Source organism: the organism of the source record quoted next, unplaced genomic scaffold (genome assembly GCF_019419815.1).
Source record: "Pyrus x bretschneideri cultivar Hongxiangsu unplaced genomic scaffold, Pyrus_bretschneideri_v1 Contig31, whole genome shotgun sequence".
Classification (NCBI taxonomy): domain Eukaryota; kingdom Viridiplantae; phylum Streptophyta; class Magnoliopsida; order Rosales; family Rosaceae; genus Pyrus; species Pyrus x bretschneideri.
Genome location: NW_025999624.1, coordinates 1,609,759 through 1,632,189, shown reverse-complemented (window position 1 = coordinate 1,632,189; position 22,431 = coordinate 1,609,759). Strand labels below are relative to the sequence as shown.

At 34.8% G+C, this 22,431-nt stretch overlaps 2 protein-coding genes across 9 annotated transcripts; one reads left to right on the top strand and one right to left on the bottom strand.

Moving 5' to 3' along the window:
- Positions 1–411: 411 nt before the first annotated feature.
- Positions 412–7,212, bottom strand: LOC103938719 (CBL-interacting serine/threonine-protein kinase 3). 5 transcript variants are annotated; one of them, XM_009348751.3, is made up of 15 exons: positions 6,966–7,207; positions 6,094–6,303; positions 5,794–5,856; positions 5,063–5,134; positions 4,706–4,813; positions 4,539–4,619; positions 4,150–4,203; positions 3,922–4,047; positions 3,750–3,839; positions 1,720–1,842; positions 1,501–1,611; positions 1,163–1,276; positions 1,014–1,070; positions 852–926; positions 412–663 (listed from the first exon to the last, which is right to left on the bottom strand). In XM_009348751.3, the coding sequence occupies exons 2-15, from the start codon at positions 6,262–6,264 to the stop codon at positions 589–591; spliced, it is 1,320 nt and encodes a 439-aa protein (XP_009347026.1). In that variant the 5' UTR covers positions 6,265–6,303; positions 6,966–7,207; the 3' UTR covers positions 412–588. The 5 variants fall into 5 exon arrangements, with proteins under 5 accessions (XP_009347026.1, XP_009347027.1, XP_009347030.1 ...); XM_009348752.3 differs by having other exon boundaries at positions 6,094–6,294; XM_009348755.3 differs by lacking the exon at positions 6,966–7,207 and adding an exon at positions 6,620–6,778 and having other exon boundaries at positions 6,094–6,294.
- Positions 7,213–15,644: 8,432 nt separating this feature from the next.
- On the top strand, positions 15,645–20,760 carry LOC103938717 (probable serine/threonine-protein kinase PBL3). 4 transcript variants are annotated; one of them, XM_018645340.2, is made up of 7 exons: positions 16,925–17,020; positions 17,184–17,274; positions 17,694–18,019; positions 18,143–18,278; positions 19,307–19,443; positions 19,533–19,656; positions 20,090–20,760. In XM_018645340.2, the coding sequence occupies exons 1-7, from the start codon at positions 16,940–16,942 to the stop codon at positions 20,467–20,469; spliced, it is 1,275 nt and encodes a 424-aa protein (XP_018500856.1). In that variant the 5' UTR covers positions 16,925–16,939; the 3' UTR covers positions 20,470–20,760. The 4 variants fall into 4 exon arrangements, with proteins under 4 accessions (XP_048446227.1, XP_048446226.1, XP_009347017.1 ...); XM_048590270.1 differs by lacking the exons at positions 16,925–17,020; positions 17,184–17,274 and adding an exon at positions 15,645–15,760; XM_048590269.1 differs by lacking the exons at positions 16,925–17,020; positions 17,184–17,274 and adding an exon at positions 15,862–16,340 and having other exon boundaries at positions 20,141–20,760.
- Positions 20,761–22,431: the final 1,671 nt, after the last annotated feature.

The following is a 22,431-nucleotide window of genomic DNA, read 5'->3' as shown; positions in this document are numbered from 1 at the left end:
TCTATTCTACTCGCCCGGCCACGCTCGATTGCGAGTTAGAACGCCCGCATTCACAATGACGTAATTAACTCATAAGTTACTCGGCATGCGCATCATGTAGTCTTCAGGTCTACACATACCAAACTATTGTATTATTATTATTTTATTTTTTATCTAAGTTTCTATTACTTTTAGTAATAATGTAACTATTTTGCTCGTAAGAACAAAAAGAAGAAGATCTATTCTACACCCGATAAGTACCAATACGCAATGGTAGGGGAGTTGATACCATTTTATATGAGCGAATGCATATATATATTGTTCATCATTCAAAGGCCTTATTTGTAATAATTTTCCTTTATTCATTTTGTCTTCTTTATCTTTTTTTATAAACTTAGTCAATCTATGGATAAAATATGATAAAGGCCACGATGGTTGGATCATAGTTTTGATTGGCATCGAAAAAATTTAAAGTACAAATAAAACTTAAATACATTTGATGTAGAAGCAACCCAACCCTGAGTTAGTAGAATTAAAGAAGGAACGTTCTCACACAAACAGTAGAAGGAACAAATGGTTGGCGAAATTGATTACAATTATACCACTGATTTACTTGACTTGTTGCATATCCTCCTCCGTCTTCCAAACAACATCCTCCAGGCCTGTTGCGAGGTTCTTATAGAACTGCAAAATTCGAAAACTACAAGTTTCACCATCAAACTTACCTACTTAAGCCTATTCCTTTGTCAAGACTCAAGACATATGCTCTAATCACTAATTTTGTATATGGCATTGGCGTTGGTGCTGGCGTTGCCCACCATGCCGGTTAAACATACTATGAGACATCAAGAAAATTAAGCAAGGAGCGTTACCTTGTGGAACTCCAAGGTGTCCCCTTTAGCTTTTCGCACTTCAACCATGTGAAGAGAAGGTGCAACTTGAAATATCTGATCAACGCAGCAAGCAATGTGTTAAAAACAAAACATAAACGACACTGATCCAACTTTTTAAGCTCAATACAACTTTCCATGTACCTCTGTGGCAACATTAAGGTTTCCCTTTCTTCCAGCTTTCATATTTTCAAGCCTCAGCTGAGAGAACGAATATAAAATTTGTTATCTTCTTAACACACCATGCACGCACACCAAATACCTCAAATCCTTAAATTCCAACTTCTTCTCACCTTGTAGTTTTTTTTATGCACGTCAAAACCAAGAGGCTTAGCAGCTTCTTCAATTTTATGAATTATCTCATTGGCAGGGCATTTGGATGTGAACCTTGTTTCTCTCTTAAACCCCTGCAAATTTTGAACAAAACTGAAATTTTATTTTCCCATAGGACAAAACAATAGTAAATAATATCAGAAGAAAACAGATGCCTTTCATACACAAATGACATTTAAAAAACAAAATTATTTCAACATTTCACAATGCATGCAGTCCCCATAAAGTGTTACAGGCATAATACTATGCACAGCACATGTTGCTAATGAAAGCCAGCAAGCCCTCTAACGAAGCAAACCTGTTCTACATCAAACAAATTCCCAAGGTTGAGCCCCTTCGACATTGAAATTAACTCAAAAGCATTCATAGCTACTGGTTGTTCTTCCTTTTTTTCCGTCACATGGTGCTCCTGCCATGAAGCCAAGAACACGCATCAGACAACTTTTAACAATGCTTAGCAACCAAAGACATAAATAAAAATCTTAATACTGATTATGAAAAAAGAACTTGCACATACTTCTGAATCCTTAAAAACTGCTTCTACATCATCCAAGTTTGTATTTTCTTTCTCCTCAAACACAGGTGCCTTGTAATCCTTCTTGAACCATTCATCTTCCAAAATTTCAGCAATAGTGACACGCTGCCATGTAACAAACGAAATCATAGTCACCAACTAAATATTGGGTCGTAAGAGCATAGTCAAGGCAATTCAATACAAAGAATTGGTCTGTGATGAATTCAGTGTTCTGGAAATCACTTGAAGAGTGCCACGAAGCAGACACTTTTCTTGTCAAGAAAAAAGAAGTCGGGAAAGAATTAGCAGCATGTGGTCATATACATGCTCAATATACTCAAACAAGCAGTTTGATGCCTATGAATTATGAAGAAAAACCTTGTCCTGCTTTGAGCACTACCTCAGCAATCTTCGTTTTGCTTTTTATCATGCCTCACCAGTATAAACATCTAATACATAAAAGATAAAATTATCTGGAATTCTTTAATGACATGTTTGGATGAGGAACTTCTAAATTCCATCGGACCTAAGGTTAAGGTTGGTAGGAATGCTCTACAAAAATTTGTTAAGAGGGACTTCAAAATGACTAGATGTAATACATTTGAGAGAACTTTAAAATGACACCTTGAAAGTTCTTTGTTTAGTGTCTTTGTCGTACATTTTGAGTAGTTCCAACTGTTGAAATGCTCTATGGGTAGCTCTAGGAAAACCTGAAGAAAACCAGATAGGGTCCACCATTTCCCACTCAAGCAGGGCCTATGCAGACTAAAATCATCTAACTATAACTTTATTTACGATAACAATCGCAAAACACTTTCAAATGATGTTACTGACCCGGAGAGAGAAATCAGACAATGAAAATAGAAAACATTTAGTGGCGAATTAACAATTCACAGCATTGACCTCATTATCCCATAAGCTACAACATATTAACTTGTCAAAGCATAAGAACGTCAGCTGTTATGTTATTGTCATATGCTAGTAAAAATGTCAACAAGGCAGTTTTGTTCAATGTGTGCAAACCCGGGGAAGTTTGTCAATGCTAACTAAATTAGTAAGTATAGACTTTGCTACCTCACATATCTTCGGCAGGTTCCTTCCAAATTTTTTAATGCACTATACACATAGCAGTTTTAGGTGGAACTTTGGTTAACCCTTTTATCTTGTATTCAACTAATATTAAATTGTGCTTATGTCGCAACTGTGGTTCTTTTTGTCCCATATGAAGTTTTTGTTGGATTTTTCCAGCCCATGACAAGTTGTCCAAAGTCTATGAGGAATTATTGTCTTAGAGGGTTAAATTGTTTTCTTTTCCCAATTGGATTGGTTTTCCCAATTGGAGTTGGTTTCTCAATTGGAGAAGGATTGATAACTAGATTCAATTAGGATTAGTAATCATTATTGAAGAAGACCTTTATTATGTCTATAAAGGAGCTATTGCACTATTTTTGAATTGGAGCAAAACAATAAGTTGTATACCACTCTAGAGTTAGAGTGAGAATATTAAAAGGGCAATGTGTGAGCAACAGAACAGAAAAGAGAAGAATGTATTTCATATTCTTATTCTTTTAGATTTTTTTTTCATCGAGTTCTTAATTCTAGAGACTTAGCAAGATTATTCAGTTGTACTCATTGATATAATGAAAGATTGTTGTTGCAGCCCCATGGGACTGGTTTTCCCAATTGAAGAAGACTTTAAACGCGATATCCACAATAGTTTTGCATAACATTGATGCTTCTACCCACAATGGATAATGGCCATCTTAATTTTACGAATCACCGCACATTAAATATATGGCAAAATTATACATGAAGTACGCAACACTATATTGTATGACCCTCTTAAGCACCATGACAATTAGTTTTGACCTTCTCATCGCATCTCACTTTTTATATTCCATCTAACATTATGTTTTAAAATGAATATGAATCACCACCATGTGTAAGTTACGAAAAGTGGAGCTATATTATCAAATATAACAAATAGCAGAAAGGCCACAATCTTATCAACAGAATGCGCATAAACCACTTACAGTCATAGGGTTAGGATCCAAAATTCGAGCTATTAATTTCATGGCACCAAAAGAGAGCCACGGGGGACAAGTAAACTCAGCTGCCGAGATCTGCATACATAGCAAAAGAAGATAATAAACTGAATATAAACAACGATATGTAGTTGCTATACAGAATCAGTAAAATGCTCACTTTTTTATACAGGTTCAGAAGATTTGAATCATCAAAAGGCAAGTAACCTGCAAGCAATACAAAGAGTATCACTCCACATGACCACAAGTCCGCAGTTGCCCCATCATAGCCTCTATCGTTAAGGACCTAAGCTCACAGGAGTACATTTTTGCATGATTAAGGAACAACGGTGTAGAAAGATAAATATATATAATGTGGAAGAAGATTGGAATGAATACTTATCCATACCTCAGGAGCAACATAATTTGGAGTTCCACAGGTAGTGTGAAGTAACCCATCATCCTGCCAATGCATCACAGTAAGAAACAAATTCTGAATATTTAAGATGTATCATCTCAATCCCAAATGCACCAATTACTAGAACAAGCATCACAGATTGCAGTGTTGATGTAAATGATAAATGAGGAAGAGACTAAATTCCATATAACTCCTATCATATAAATGTGCTAACAATTTTATTAATTTCTAGAGATTTGACACCTGCTTCTGCAAATAGTTACTTAAAGATATTTATGCCGACCATCCAGACAACAAAACTAACATCAATAAGATAAAATGATAGTTATATATGAATGATGAAAGAAAGTTAATTGCAGATGGCCTAATATCATTTATACCCTGACTTGTTGGGATAGTGCGCTCAATCCGAAATCAGAAACTTTAAGGTTCCCATATGCATCCAATAGCAAATTTTCTGGCTGCAAGAAAAGCAATGAAAATGAAAATTTATTACCATTTTACTGTATTTATATCTGTGATATGCACGTTTACTAAGCTTAAGTACCTTGAGATCTCTATGATAGACGCCTCTGCTATGGCAGTAATCAACTGCATTAATAAGCTGTTGAAAATATCTCCGTGCTTCATCTTCTTTCATTCGTCCATTGTTTACCTTCATATCAAAAGAAGTACTCGTGAGAAAATATGAACTCTCTCCCAAATAATCAGCGGAGCTTGAATTTGATTGGGTCAACAGATCCATTTACACAAATGAGTGAGCAAGGCAACTTGGTAATTGAAGAGAATTTAGGCTAAACGGGAATGTTAGACTGCAGTATTAATTACAGTATGTGATTTATTTTTGTAAATTGATAATAAACCATTTATAGAATACAACTGGAAGAAAAATGAAGATACTAACAATTTTGTCAAAGAGCTCCCCTCCAGTTACGAACTCCATAACTATAAATATCTTTGTCTTACTCCCCATTACCTGAAAATACACAAAATTATTAATACAGTTGCATCAAAATGTAGCGCCACTTTTACTGGTAGTAAATGGATTCATCTCTCCCTGACAGGACACTTGTATTTGCTCCATATTGACATGAGAGTATTTAACACTCTACCCATTAAAGATTAATACATGCAATGGAAATTGGTGACTAAAGTCTTGTTAATAATCTCAGCTGTAAATTATTAACAACTTCTTATAAAGGTACCCGCAACGTGATGTAAGAGGATATAGTTTTAAACATTATAGATCATGAACCATAAATAAGAAAGAATAGGCTTCCCTAATAAACTTCAGAACCAATCAACTACCAAAAAGTACAATGAACCAGAAAAGGAATTAAAAACTTAAATATGACACTGAAATTGAAATGTCACAGTTGAAAATAAATTCTGATTGGATTAGATTTTTAACAACATGCAAGCATCCTTTAAGGCACGTGTTGAAGGGATAGTGTAGCAACTTTAGGGAAAAAACAGAAAAAAGTTGGCCATATTCCCACATTAAATTGTGAACATCCATATACCAAGAAGACCTACTTCAGATAACCTGCAAGGTGAATATAGAAAGCAAACAGACCACATGCTCATGCAAGTAGAAGTAGAAATGCATATATACAGATAGAGATTGAGAGAGACCTCATACAACTGAACAACATTTGGATGCTTAATCAGCTTCATTGTTTCTATTTCCCGCTTGATCTGCACAAATATGAAAAATAACACACTTAAAAGGACCTTGTTTAAACTCACTCTATTTCCTAGACTGAAGCTACATAAAAGTTTCTTTGGGGAGTTGTCTAGAGTGGTTTTGAGGATAGGAAGCAAGAATCCATATAAACCGATAAATAACATGAAAAAAAAATAAAAAGCACAAGACGGAGAACGAAGAGAAAGCGCAAAGCAAACAATGGAGCAAGTAATGTCAAGTAATGAGACCTGTTCTGCCATCTTGTGTTTCAGAACCTTCTCTTTGTCAAGAATTTTGAGAGCCACAGGCTCCCCAGTCTCAGAATTTCTAGCAAACTTGACTTTTGCAAATGTACCCTCACCGATTGTCCTTCCAATCTCGTATTTACCAACCCGACGCTTGATTTTCTGTTGATTCATTCTTGACTTAGTGATTCAACGTGAGGGTTCCTGAGAAAACTTGCGTGAAAGATAGATAATCAGCAAAAGGAAGGGCCCCAGAAAATATGAGTGAATTTTTTTGTGACACTGTAATGAAATGAACAAGGCGAGGAGCAGAAACACTAGTTGAGATCCAAATCCTGATCCGAATTCTGGTAAATTTAGATTGAAAAACCAAACCATGCAAACAAGAATTCAGACAAGAATATTACTGTCCACAAAAATCACAAAGAAAACAATCAATCAATCGAAGCATCCAATTCCACTACAAACCCTAAATTAATTAAATTAATTCAAACATGGAGTTGCAGCAGCAGAAACACAAGCCCAGTACCGGAAACACAAACAAGGCACCCAAATTGCAAAAACCGGTGCAAACACAGACAGTAAAATCTTCAATTTCTTCCGGAGCAGCTGACAGACTGAGCGATTGTATTATTTATGCATCTATGACGTCAACCAACAACCACAATTCATCAAATATATATTTAATAAATTAATAATACAAGGAAAATGAATTAGACGAAGAAATAAATAATAATAATTATCTTTATTATTAAAGAATATAATAGAATAATCATCACGTTCCCGTTCACGTGGATGGTCATATTATTATTGTGATGAAAGACGATAAAAAAGTCGAAAAGAAAGAGAGAGGGAGACACTGATTCAATACATACTTGAACAGGTTATGAGCACAATCAATCCGCCGCCGCCGCCGCCGCCTCCGCCGACTGGATTTCCGTCCGTCCTTCCTTCCTTCCTCCTCGGCTGCCTGGAAATGCAATCACTTCACTTTTCACTTCAGTACCAGACAACTCAATTACTAGTAGGCTCACCAGACTAGACTCGATTCCTTCTCTCTTCTATCACTTTTCTGTTTTCTTTTTTTTTTTTCTTTTCACTTATCTTTATATTTTTGTGTATATATTATAAAATAAACTATATATTATATTTAATGAGGAAAATGAATAATTGCGTCCTGGATGGGACCAAGAACAGGTCGTGGTCCATGTTGTGCGGTGTTGTACACCACAGTACAGCTTGCCTTCGCATTCTATCCGACTATCGACTATTGTATATAATATATGTTGTGGTTTTTATTCGAGTTTAATTTTAAAAGAAAAAAAATCAAAACAATATATAATTGTACAATGTACGATGAACAGAGGTAAGGATCATAGAAATTATGGATGGAGTCAATAAAGGCCCATTGGAAATAGATGCCCTCACTCAATTTATTCGTTTGTTAAGTTGAAGACTACAATTTATATATATATATATATATATATACACACACACACGCATTATCTTTGAAAAAAAATATATATATGTATTCTAATATCAAATATATCTTCGTACTACTTCTACTTTATATTAAATATTATATTAGCAAAATCATTTTTATTCTGTCATTCAAACTAGAAAATTCTCTCCTGCCTTTCATGTATTAATATTTTCTCATCAATTTGTCACTTTCCACTATTAAATTGAAATTTTTGTAAAATATTATCATTTAAAATCATTTTTATTATTATATTGGATATAAGTTATACTATGATAAGATTTTCTTAGTTATTTTTTGGGAGTGCCCCAACTAAAAAAAATTTATAATTTCACTCTTAATACAAATTTTCTTTATAAGAATCCAGATGAGATCTAAATCCGCTTTCTTTGTTTTTTTGGTTGAAATCCGCTTTGTTTGTTGTGGAGCTCTCTCTCTTGATGGAGGATAGACTTGTACAGTCATCGGGGCCAATACCAACCCAAACCTGTTAAATACCCTTCTCTCTTTCTTCGTTGAAGTTGAAGTTGACGTCTACGTCATCACATCGGCTACTTTATTATTATTTTTTTTTTTTTATGCACTTGTGTTCCGTTTCTTCTTTCCTCTCTTTAGATATTTTTTTTCCATGCCGCTTTACTCTTCATTCATCAAAACTACCCGATCAAAAAATCATTTTTCTACACTTATCTGCGACAACAGTATAAATTAGTTTAGGGCTTTATTTTTAACTACACTTCTTGAAAGTTGATTTTAATTTAATTTTGTGCTTTGTAATTCAAAAGTTATTACTTCATTTCTTGAAACTCAAAACTCGTTCCACTTTATTATGTTTATGTTTCTTCAATCAAATAACGTTAAAGTTAAGGTCATGTTTAGTATCCTCTTTGAAATTTTTTATCATTTCTCAAAATATTTCTTGAAAACAATTTTTTTTAAGACTCAAAAAGGTGATTGCCTTGCGATTTAAAATTTTTAAATCATATGACTTAAACTAGACAAATATATCTAAAAAGAGGGGGCCGCAAGAGAGGGTGGGGAAGAGGAAAGAGGAGGAAAGAAAGTAAGAGATGATTGAAGGAAAGAAAAAGAAAGGATAGGATTGGACAAGATAGAGGGGAAGAGGAGTGAGAGAAAGAACCGAGAGAATGAAGATGGTGGATTGGAGGAGAGACAAAAAAGGTAAAAAAAAAAGAGGAAAGAGAAAGAAGAAGAAGAGAGAGAGAGAGAGAGAGAGAGAGAGAGATAGATTTGGAGTGGGAGGGGAGGAGGGAGAGAAAAGAAATGAGTAAGTTTAAGTTTAAAAACTCTAAAAACTCACTTTTATGTTTTTAGATAATAGACTATATTTTTTATTTAGTCTTGAGTTCAGTTTTTTAAAATAGTCATACCAAACAAGTTTTTAAGGCCTAAAACTTGAAAATTGTTTTTAAGTTTAAAAAGTTGAATTCAAGTAAAGTACCAAACATGCCCTAATATTTTGATCTCATTTGTCCCTTGAAACTTGGTTTTGATCCCACTTTACCCCTAAAACTCATTTAGAATCTGTTATTATATGTTTGCTCTAGTTTTTGTTGTTTTTTATGTTGAAACTGTTTTTCTTTGTCCATGGGCAATAAGTTTCGATGTATTGGGAGTATCCGTATTCATAAAAGCTTTACTTTTCATGCTTATCCTAATTGTTGGTTCAATTTATGCATGGCCAAAATGAGCATTGGAATAGTCTTAACTCTTAAATAGTCATTAAACAACAAAAATAAAGATTGAGATAGTTATGACTTCCAGTATTGAATTTCCTTACATGATGGAACAACCCAAAATTCAATTATTTCAACTACATCAAGTGATCTTTCAAATTGGTCAAGACTCTCCAATTTATAAGCGTTACTTTACTTCTTGAAATTCAACATACACTCCACTTTTACTTGTGCACTTTCTCTCTCTTCTTCCTGAATTCAAAAGTCGCCCTCTTTAACATATGTGGGACCCACCACCAATAAGATTATGACACATACCAATGAATTTGATTATAAATCTCCATTATGGGTTAATATTCAACAATAAAAAAAATATTAATTTAAAAGAAAAATTGGAGTTCTTTTTTGTTGTGCTTGAGTTGCAAAGAGGAAAAAAAAATAAAAAAAAATAAAAAGAAACTGATTAGCCAGGTGCACCAAAATTAAACAAATTCCCATTGTTCATATTTTTTAATTTTATGAGAATAATCCCCATTGTTGAGTTCAATAAATATGAACATATTTGCTTATAAACAAAACAAAAAATGGAATCCCGAAAGTGCTCCTTCGGGGTCTGTCTCAACTTTTTTGTTGAAGTTAGGAAAATAATACCCTATAAAAGGCTGAGAAAAAACTGAAAACCTAGTCATACCTTTAGAGTTGTAATATTGGTTCTCAATGTCGACATCTTGTTCCTCAGGCTCGCTCTTCATCTGAGTACTCGAATCCGTAATCCTCCATATCAGCATCTGCATACAAAAACACATAAACAAGACGCAATGCCATTATACATAGAGAATGCGGCATTCACTCACTTCCGTCAATACTCTTTAAAAACCTTAATCACAAGAACGACGTTTGTGATGAAAGAGAGAGATACCGGAGGCCATGACTGATCAGAACCAAGATGGAATTTTGAGTTTTCAAAGCATTCAGGCTTCGGGAGCGACTGAAATCAGAGCAGAGTAGAGAGAGATCGAGGAGAAAGAGGGTTCGTTCTTCGCATTAGGGCATTCCGACCAATATCAATGGGTGATTTTTCGAAACTAAATAAATAAGTGATTTTAATTTTTTTTAATTTTTTTGTTGGTAGGTTAACTATCAAAATTGAAAGAAAAAAATAAAACCCATCGAAATAGAAAATGACTCCTAAATTATCGGGGAAGAGGACATCGCTCTATGTTGAATTGAGAAATCCATTCAAAGGTAATGCTGACAAATTAGGACCTTTTGACTTTTAAAATGTATTTAGAAAGAAATTATGAGGAGGCGACTAACCAAAATGATGAATTTCCCTAACTCTTCTTTATTCGGCTCATAATCGTAGTAATGCCTATGGACTAGATATTGATGGCATTTTGCAAATCCAACATAAAACTGTTTATACGAAAATGTTTGGGCATTCATAATATCCTTTTAGGGCTCTTTATTTGCCCTTTACTAGACTGGATTGGTTTAATTAGAATTACTAGTCCGTGTTTGGTACGAGCAAAGACTAACTTTAATGAGACTAAATCAGACTCATATGGACTAAGTGCTTCATAGGTGGTCTTAACGAGACCTCCTGAAAGTATGAGATTGCTAATCCTGTCTCCAAACATTTTTTATGTTAGGCTGGTATCGCCGACATTAATGGAGTTGAGAGCAGCATTGACAAACCTGTAAGTTTTTCGGTTTTAAACTCTTAAGGCTGGTTTGGAGTTGTGGTGCTTCTAAAAAAAGAAGCTTATGAAAAACTTGGAACACCAAATGTGTTTAGTAAAACAAAAAAAAAAAAAAAAAGTTTTTAAAAAACTGCTCTCAATATCAATAGAAAGCAGGAATATGGTCTACCATAGTTTTTTAAAAAACTACTTTTTTTCAAAGCATAACAAACAGTGCCCATTTAATTTAATTTTTAAATGATAAGTATACACCCGTATATTTTACAAAATTACAATCTTTGTCGCTACATTATTCTCTTTGACAATTATTATATCACATTCAAAACCATATTACTTTTAATCATTTAACATATTTACAGCAGTTTTATATAAAAGTTTACCAAGCTCAAACAATTTTTTTTTTTTTGTTAAAAGTACTTTTACAAAAGAAGTTTACCAGACACTTAACAATTTTATTTTACAACTGTTTATTCTCATAACGCAACAGATGCAGATTTTTCTAAAAGCCTAAACAATGGTTAAGCAGAGAGAGAGTTGGATAAAAGGTGAACAGAGAAAGGAGGAGTAGGCATTGTTAAGGGTGGGCATGATGCGGTTCCACTCCTAAACCAAACCCAGAACTGAAAAATATTAACGGTTCGGTTCGGTTTCGCTTAAATTTATTACTAGAACTTTACGGTTCGGTCTACACCGGTTCTAATTCAGTTCTTGCCATTTTATGGTTCTGAATACTAAATTATTTGAATATCAAATCATCATGCATTCAAATACATCTTCTAAAATTGATTATATAAAGTTACATATAAAACATATCCTTTTTAATGCAAATGTCTTTGGTCGGTGGCACCAGGTCAACAAAAAAAAGACAATTAAAAGAAATATGCATTGGTCAGTCAACAAACAAAAAAAAATCAAGAACTCAAGTAGCATTGATCTCCTGATGTGGGCATTGTCCTTAACAACCCATGTAATTTTGATTGTCCTTAACGTTATGTTATTGATAGGAGCATATTTATGCGAATTAGTTAGCTTGTTTTCTTGCATTTACATAGTTACTTTCCATTTATTATAGTGTTTTAAGTTATTTTCGTGTGTTTGTAGGTCCTAATGGCAAAGTTGGCAAGAAAGTGCAATTTGGAGCATTTAGAGCAGTTTTGGGCTTGGAATGGATAGCACATGCATGGAGTAAGGTGGATGAACGAATTTGAAGATCAAGAGAGGCTAAGAATGTGCTTAATATCTAGAGAAACAAATTTGGAAGCATTGAAGATAAGGAATCAGCTACAAAGAAGGAACATTATCCAAACAACCTTATCTTATCTAAATCTTATTCAACCTTATCTTATCTTATCCTATCCTAATCTTTTCCTACCTTAATTCCAGCTGCAAAGAGGAGTCTTTTTTACATTAAATCACCTAAATATCAGGTTCTAGAAGCCCTATTTTCGTGCCCTAAGTTTATGCCACATGTAACCCTTCTAGAAGTTCTAGAATCTGCCACAAGAACCATTCCTTGTCCTCCCTGGAATCTGATTGAAATGACCTTGTTCTTTGGTGATTTGGAGTCCTAATTCCTCTCCTTTCAGCACAATTTCATGCCTTCCCTTCACCCTATAAATACATGATGCTGTAGCACTCATAATCACCACCCTCTACCACAATTTCACATCACATCATCCACCACACCTCAAGAGCCTAAATTTAGAAAATTCCCTCTAGTGCCGCAGCTTTGCAAGGAGAAAGGATAGGAGAGTTTAGCCGTGCCATCACATTCAAGTTTGGATTGCTGGAACGTCCTATGTGTATTTTATCTTTTGCTTTCAATGTTTAATTTAAGTTATCTTTGTTTAAGTGCGAACATGAGGAACTAATTTCTTTTTAGCTAAAGGTGAATTCAAAGCCATGAACATATATGTGATAAGAATTGATTTCCTCCAGTTATTGTTTCGTAAAACATGAATGCGATTTACTACTATCTGTTTGATTGATAACTTATTCTTGTATGTTGATTAAGGGTGCACACTTAGTTTGCATGCATGAATTTGATGCTAGAGTATAAGGGAGTTTCACCTAATCGTTATGAACTTATATTTACAAGTAGTGGAAGTCACTAGTCATTATTGTGTTAAGTAAATCCTTGATATGAGTATCATGCTTTTCATAGTTACGAATGCCTCGTCAATGCTTATGGTTTTCAAAGAACTTAATGACCTTTGATATGTCTTTCTATCATGCTTTTCATAGGTAGGGAACTTGATAAGGATAATTTGGTTGTGATGCGTATTCGATCCAATTCAATGAATTTAGGAAAATCTGAAAGATAACTTGTGCTTTTCACGATTAATTTGGGCATTGTCATTCATGGTTTAAAGGAATAATAACTGGGAATCGATTTGTGTTGCATGTGTCATGTGTGGAGAAGGATCCTCTAGCTAGCCATTCACCCATTTAAACATCCAATTTCGTCCAAATTGTTTAGAGTATTTAAATCTATTTGTTTTTACTTTAATTTCATCCAAATCAATCCCCCCCTCTTTAATTAAGTGTTTTAGATTAGTTAGAAACATGTTCAAATTTGTCCAATTTAGTATTTTGAGTCTTTTTAGTTAAAATTCGTCCAAATTACTCCTTAGGTCCTGTTTTGAGTTAATTTAACTTAGTTTGTGTGTTTTGAGTCTATTTAGCTTGTTTTAAGTTGTTAGAGTCTAGTTTTTTGTTTTTGAGTCTAGTTTAGTGTGTTAGAGTTTAATTTGAGTAGATTAGCATCCCTTCTAATCCCCGGCCTATAACGATCCCTACTTATACATACTACAATTATAGGGTTTAATTTGTGTGTTAGAATACATCACACTAGTTATGAACGTTGGTTTATAAAATCCCAACACATGAAAACCCAAACCCACTCGCATGGTATTAAAACAACTTAGAAGTGCGGTCTAGTGATATTCTTCTTCACTTATAAGTGAGAGAACTTAGGTTCAATTCTTTCCAAAAGTGAATTTCAATCATATTATTGCTAGCCCAATGTAAGACATAGCCCACTCCCCTACCCCTTGTTGTAGATAATAATTTTTGTTAAAAAAATCCTAATTGAATATACCTAAATTTTTAACTATTTAATAAAGGGCAAATTACAGTGTACCCTCAGGTTTGGGTGCAAATACAACTTCCTCCTTTATCTCTAAAACATTTCAAGTTCATACATTTACTTGTAATTTTTTAATATCATACAACTATCATATTTTGTCAAATTAACCGTTAATCAATCCTTGTCTTCATTCCTTTGGAGCCTCTTTTTTACCTAGTCAATTAGACTATGAATTTTTTATAGAAAAATTTTATTTGAACCACACCAAACTTAAACTTTAAATATAAAATGTCATTATTATCCTATAGCATAATTACTATTAAGTACAAGATACAATTAACAATAAAAATAAGATTTATCAAAAAACCTACATCTAATAATCAAACCCTAACAAAAACTGACACCACACAGTACAAATCATGTTATTAAAAATTTGATCAGCAATATAGTTTTTATGTTTATGTTCATGCTTCTTTCTCTTACACAAAAAATGACAATATCCAAATGAATAAGAAGTTTTCTCACCAAATAGAGTTGCTCTTAACTAGATTTTCTATCTTCCTTCGAAGTGCTTGTCATGTATTTTTGTTACTTCTCAGTTTTTTTTTTTATTTCAAACAGGTACAATTTGTTTAACTTATTGAGTTTTTTTTTTTATTCAATCTTTCATAGTTTTAGTCCAAATTGCATTTAATTTTTATGATTTCAAAACCTCTCACAGCATAATAGAAGAAGAACAATCTTTGCAACTTATTTCTCCAGAACTCATGATTCAAGACCAGAATGTTAGAAATGCTACTTCTCTTCTACCTCTTATTATTTTGCTTCATGCTATTGCAGATTACTTCATGCCATCAGATTTCAAGTATACGTTTTCCCATAAATGAATTATTTGATTGCCTACGGTTATTTCTTAATGGAAAGTGCAAATATATTTACTTGGGTGCAAAGCAACCTAGAATTTATCGAGAGCAACGTTGTAGAGGATGATGGAAACTCTATAAAAAACAACTGTTGGAAGGAGGTAACGTCTGAGAAGAGAATGTTTTGCTTTTGGTTTTTTATTATCAAATGGGTGTAAAGATAAATAACATATTGAATTGAGTTTGTGAGGGTAGTTTAAGTAGTAAATTTAGGTTTAAAGAGATATTAATAGTTTAATTAAAAATAACTAGCATTTGCCTACACACTTTGTGTGTATGAACACATTTTCTAGAAAATGAGAAAGGAGAGAGGGGGAGAGAGAGAGAGAATGTGAGGTTTTTGTTTTTGGTTTTTATTTTATTTTATTTTTTTTAATTTTAAATAGTAGAGATATTTTAACATCACATGTACGTGAGGTTTCAATAAAAAACAGTAAAATTTGGACATGTGAAATTACATTATTGCCCATAATTTTTTTTTGTGTGATAGAAGACTAAGTTGTCTTTTCACCCTCTTTTAGTTGATAAAGAGAGTTTCATTAATTAATAGAGATAATAGAGATATGAGTGCAAATAATAAGTTGAGTATAGAAAGAAGTTATATGGGTTAAAATAAAATTTTCCTTTATGGTATTAATGAATTTTAGGGATTTAGGGGTCCAAGAAATTAGGGTTTTGATTTGATATCAGATAATCTGCTGCTTGGAGTTGGAGGCCATGGCAATTGACATCTTTAAATTCTGGAGGAGGAGTTTGTTCTTTTTATTTTTCTTGTGCAAGTATGAATTTTTCTTGCTCAATTTCAATGCGTATGAATGAAATGCACGTGTGATCGTCGAGTTTCGTTTATAGAATGTCTATTTGAATGTGTTTTGTAGTTCAAGTTTGAAGTTTGAAGTTTTAAATCCAGAGTGCTTTTAACATGAAACACATGCTCTGCATCTTCAAAACCAGATTCATATGGAGATGGATGTGGGACCAATATTATTATTATTATTATCTTTAAAAATAACACAGCACGTAATACTTTTCCACACAAGTGATTCATCCGGCCAATATTTTCTGAATTCTTCCATTGACTAAGCAGATACTCGTACATCTTAGTTTCAAAGTGTCATAAATGTCAAATGTCAAATGTCAATGGAAGAACTTTCCTCTCTCTCTCTCTCTTGCCTGCACATTTCTTTCTTTCCCTTCCTTATTTGCCAGCCCTCCTCCTCCTTACCCTGCTGGATGCCTGCTGCTGCTACAAGTAGACGTACATATTTGATTGATGTATTGTTCTAGCTTAATCGATGATGGGAAACTACTGCAGAAAATCTGCCAAGTGCGCTCATGCTTCTTCCATCAACTTCTCTGGTACCCTACTACTCTACAGCTACAAACTATAACAGTATCTTTATGCCATGCCGCTAACTTCTCTTATTTTCTTGGGTGTTTTTCTGTTTGCTTGCTTCCCTCTTCTTCCTTCCAATCTGGATTTACAATTTTCAAGAGATCCTAGGTATCATCTCTATAAATTTCAAGAAACCTATACGCATCATGTGTTGGAATGCACTTTTAGCTCAAATGGTTAGGATTATAAAATAAAATGGGTTTTTAAAGATTTTCTTTCCTTCTTTTCTTGTATAAAGATGATCTTTTTACCATGCTTATGAATCTAATGGCTGTACCGGCACAGCACGGCAGCATCTATACTGTTTTCTGTGTTTTTCTTTTTAAAGTATTTAAGATAATGTGATACAGCCGTGTTTGTATTATTTTAGGGGAATGTGAAACATTCTTTGACCTTGTCATTTGGACATTCTCCCCTGAGTCCCCTCTCCCTCTTCTCATGTTTGTAAAAGAAAGGACACATGGCATGAGGAGGTTAGAGAGAAAGTTGCTAGCATTCCCCAAAGAGAACTGATTTGGGCACACCTTTTCTCCTTCTACACACCCCTGTTTTTTTGTTTAATATGTTTATAGGCCGTGCAGGTGGAGAAAAAAGGAGTGTGGAAGTCACTTCCCTTCCCCAAACAATTAGACCCATGACAAACGTTATCGACGCTACATTTCTCTTTGTTATATTACCGTATAACTAATAAATGCTTTAACCACCCTATCAAGAAATGTTTCAAGGGAGCCATGGCTTCAATTGATCATATTATCCTTATCTTTTTATACATTTCTCTATTCTTATTTCCTTCTTCTCTGTTATAGTCCCATCTCCTATTAGTTAAGGCCAGTCTGGGATTCTTTTATTCTTCTAAGGCCGAGAGGGGTCTGTTATCGAGCCATTCGGGCCTATCAGGTCTGGCCAATAATCATTCCTCTTTATGAGATGTCCAAGTGAGATTATTTTGTACTTTTCCTGGGTATCTTGAACATATGATCTCATCGTCTGGTCCTACAAATCATGGTCTCATAGTCTTAATTACCAACTAATCAGCACTGATCGTTTCTGATGGCAGTACCGAAAAGGCCTTGACATGTGTTGATGTGTGTAGTCTAAGCTCTTATACGTATCTTTTTTCTTGATAATTGTAGTTTCAGTAATCTTTAAATGTTCTGCATATTGTCTGTTTTTGTTTGGACTGCAGCCTGAAGAGCTTATTAATATTCATATGGGTGCACTTCACTATGGTCATTTGTCTATTCATTTGTTATTTTTCATGCAAAGAAATTTGAAGGTGATATTTTTGTAGCTTTCTTACCTCTTTCACCTTTTAGGAAGTACAAAGTCTAATGGCAAGCAACAGATGGATAGTACCTCTTGCTCGCAGCAGTCAACGTCTGGGAATTTGAATAAAGCTTTAGTAGCATCCAAAGCTGATATATCTGTCCCTACCAACCTCAAGTCCTTCAGTTTCAGTGATCTCAAAAATGCTACTAGGAACTTCCGCCCAGAGAGTCTGCTCGGAGAGGGAGGGTTTGGGTGGGTATATAAAGGATGGATTGATGCAAACACATTAGCTCCCACTAAACCTGGAACTGGGTTAGTGGTGGCCATCAAGAGGCTCAAGCGAGAAAGCTTTCAAGGCCACAAGGAATGGCTGGTATGTACAACCAGGACCTTTTTTTTGTCTTGTTTTCATTTTGACCTTTTTTTTTGGTAATTATTTTCATTTTGATCTTGCTATTCCTCATCTGAAGCTCAAATCTTTTTTTCAACCATTTAGGCGGAAGTGAACTATCTTGGTCAGCTTCGCCATGAAAATCTTGTGAAACTCATAGGGTATTGCTCAGAATCTGACAACAGACTTCTGGTTTATGAGTTCATGCCAAGGGGAAGTTTGGAGAATCATTTGTTTAGAAGTGAGTACGAGTATCCTTTTCCCCTATGTATTTCAAATTTTCAATTATTCATGTTGTTTCTTCTTACCAATTTGCAAGTAAGTGTGTTACTTGGTAATCGTACTTATAGATAGATATATTTATTAATTTGTTACCTGTTTAAAATTTAATTATTGTTTCAAACAAATGATCGCAATAATTAACCAGGAAAAGGACTAAAATTTTAGTGTTGTAAGATGTTGAATTTGGATCGATATCAATTGACGATGGCTGCTACTACTGCCAGGTAGCTTATACTATTTTAAATTAGATGCCCCGCTGCTTATGATTGTGAAATACTGAAATCTTAATTTAACCTGCACTCAACTAACTCAGCATTTTGTGAATCGGTCTTCCATTAATAACTTTGAGCTTTCTCTGGTATTATGTTGTTTCAAATGTTTTTTTTTAAGAACGTATACTGAATCTCGATTTAACATCCATCCAGTTAACTCTTGAGTTTTAATAACAAAAATAGTGGAAGTTTTCACTGGATTTGTTGCATATAGCGGGGTAGCATCCTTTGTGAAGAAAATAGTACATCCGGAACATATTTATTTACTTTGATGACATATTTATGGAAGTTCTTAGGCTGATTAGGTGTCCTGCTGTCCATTGTTTAACCATGACCATGTAATGGGTAGAACTCGGGAACTTGTTTGCTGACCATATTGATTGGTAGCCACAGTAAGGAGACAATTTTTTTGGTTTCTTAGTGATAGAAAATGCAGATATTTTGATCTATTTTTTGGTTTCTTAGTCATGGGACTTGTGTGGCAATTGGACTGATGTGCTTTTAGCATCTAGGATGGTTAGATAATCCGCATATTAGCGTTCCTCTGTGGTTTCTGCTTTATGTTTACTATGGTTTGATCCCTTTAATTTGTCTATTCCTTGATCTGTTCATGAAAACATATATTTCAACACTTGCCAAAAACGAAACATTTATCAAATATACATTTTTTTTAAGTTCCTGAATCATGACCTTGTTGTTCTTTGTTCTTCTGCAGAAGGTGTTCAACCTATCACTTGGGCTGTTCGGATGAATATTGCAATTGATGTTGCACGGGGGTTATCTTTCTTACATAGTTTAGATGCTAATGTCATCTACCGTGACTTGAAAGCTTCCAACGTTCTACTTGATTCGGTATGCTTTCACATCAAAAGCTCCAGTTTGAGAACGATTGTGCCACTTGTAATCACAAGCCCAACGGAACATTAATCTAATTTATGCAGGATTTCAGTGCTCGGCTATCAGATTTTGGGTTAGCAAGAGATGGTCCTACTGGAGATAATACTCATGTTTCAACCAGAGTGGTCGGAACTCGAGGCTACGCTGCACCAGAATATGTTGCTACAGGTCAGTCTTATCTTTCAATTGCATAGCATCTGTGATATTTTTACTGGTAATCCTGGAAAAAGTAACACCCGCAAACAAAAATTAAGCTACAGAAAGAAAAGAAGGAAGAAAGAAAATGTAATCTTAGCATCATTTTAAAAAGTAAATAAAATTGATGATTTACTCGATCATATGCTAACTTATTTCACTAATTACTAACAGATGACATGCAAAGTAAAACGTATGTATTGAGTAGTTAGAAGGTTCTTTGACAATAAAAATTAGAACAAACAAAAGGAAACTAGGGAATAAGTGTCTAGGATGCGGATGGAACTGAAAGACATTATAAATAAGCGATCCTCTAACTTATAACTATTCAAACATCATGTATTGTGTGGAAACTAGTGCATCCACTAAAGGACATTTTCTTCACTATATGGTTAAAAATGAGCAGGTCACTTGTCGCCAAAGAGTGATGTGTATAGCTTTGGGGTTGTTTTGTTAGAGCTACTATCAGGGAGACGAGCCATGGACGATGAGAGAGCTGGGAGTGTCGAGGAAACATTGGTGGATTGGGCAAAGCCGTTCATAAGTGATAGTAGACGAGTTTCAAGAATCATGGACACAAGGTTGGGGGGTCAATACTCGAAGAAAGCAGCCCAAGCTGCAGCTGAACTTGCCTTACAGTGCTTCCATACAGACCCAAAATATAGGCCACTCATGATTGATGTTCTAGCCACAATGGAACGAATCCACCCAAAGGACACGTTACGAACTCAACAACACAAGTTAGACGATCATGGGGTCAAGCACTTGAACCATCCTCACACGTAACAATTTCAAATACAAAATTGGAATAAATTTGTTTTCCTCATACGTAGAAGGAACTTTCATACTCCATGTATAGACATATATATATGTAGCTACCACAATTGTGCCTTCTAGGTTGATTAGTCGTAAAAACAGACGAAGAGACGCTTTGTTTTAATACTTGCTTCGAGAGATAGTGAGATTGTACAACGTATCACAAGAATTAATAATCTGTGTGTATGTAAAGCTTCCAGTTTTCCTTCCCTCTTAAGGGAACCAAAATTTTGTTTACAACATGCATATGCTTGTTTTTCATTTCAATTTTTTTCTTCGGTATGTGAAGGTTTTTCTTCTGGTACTGATTTCAGTTTTCAAATAAAAAGAAAAGCGAAGCTGTTCAACTTTTCTAGTCCAAGAATCAAAAGAGCAATTGACAGTCCATAGCTTTTTGCGGTTATTTTTTTGGGAGTAAGAATGATTTTTGGGTAAATATCGTTGGAAGTGCCCTAAAATTCAATCACAAGACTGAAAGGTTACAGACATTTTCTATATTAAACTATTTAGTATAGTCAAATGTCAATAAATATTGTATGCAAATGTCTCATAAATAATTATTTGTTTGCACGATAAAGTCAAAGGAATGTCTAATAGAGAGATTGTAATCTAAAGAAGTTAGATATATGAGACTTTTTTCTCTCATACACATATCTTAGATGTTCATGGTTATAGGATTACCAATTGGGCATTGACGGTCCGCTAAGATCAATACATACTATGCGTTCTCTCTTGAGAGAATGACATCTTGAGTCATTAGTGTGAAAAAGACACCAAGACGAGTATGTAGGTGCTCAATAGAAAATGAGTTTACTGAATGTGATCAAATGAGAGTTCTTATTTGGAAATTTTTACTGATATGTCAAATAAGAAACTCTAATGTTGCAATAGTGCAATTAGTCCTTAGCCTTGTGACGAGGGTGCCACTACTAGGAAGAGAGCTATCTAATTCCATCCGTATTACTTCGTGTTAGGATTTACTTTCCCCATGTCGCGTCTTATCCCGAAGGTGATCTGCTCCATGAAATGCACACCTACCCAGTGTTCCCCGAATGCAGCTTGTGCGATGGTGAGGTTCTCAAACTTGAGTAGATTATTTGATCTTGGCTTGACCATAAATGAGTTATGGTACTTCTTCGAAATTGGCCACAAGGAAGGCATAGGGCAGCTGAGGTCTCGTTATAGACTGCTTAATGCTTCTTGCAAAGGCGATCATGAGTGGGTGAGAGACACCTTGGAGGTTAGTGGAGAGTGGGAGTCTGACTCTTCTCCATGAGCTGTATGTTCCGACTGTCTTTATCAATGGTAAGTGAACTGCTTCATTCCTGGCCTGCTTGAATTTTTGTTGAGCTGCTCCATGACTTTAGTTTACTGGTCGTCCTTCTTACTTTATGTAGATTTGGAATTTGGCTCAACTCCAAGGACCTCGGCGGATATGAAGAAAGTGCACATCGCCTTGGGCATTCCTACTGAGTACCATGAATGGCGCTGGCTACTCAGCCATTTTTGTAAGGAGAAAGGCGGGCTACCTCAGAAGGAAGAGATAAAGCGGATAAAGGATGAGGCACTTGCTCATCCGATCGCTACTGTAGAGCCTGTCGCCAACTAGGGTGGAAAAAAGAGATCTTCCTCACTTGCTTGTGAGCCTTTGGCTGAGAAGAAGCCAAAGACTTCTTCTGCTGCTCGCAAGAGCACGTTAGCTGCTGAGAAGCTTGTCATTGACTTAACTTCTCCAAAGATAATGAAAAAGTCTGTTGAGCCTGAGCCTGTAAAACCTACTGCTCCGAATGTGACCACATCCATTGTTGAGAGACTTGCCCAACAAAAAGGTTTGGTGGTGCCCCCGATGTCCGAGTTTGTATCAAAGTGTCTGTCAAGAGCTAAGTCTGGTTCGACTTCTGAGAAGCTTGCCACTATGAAAAGCGGAAATGT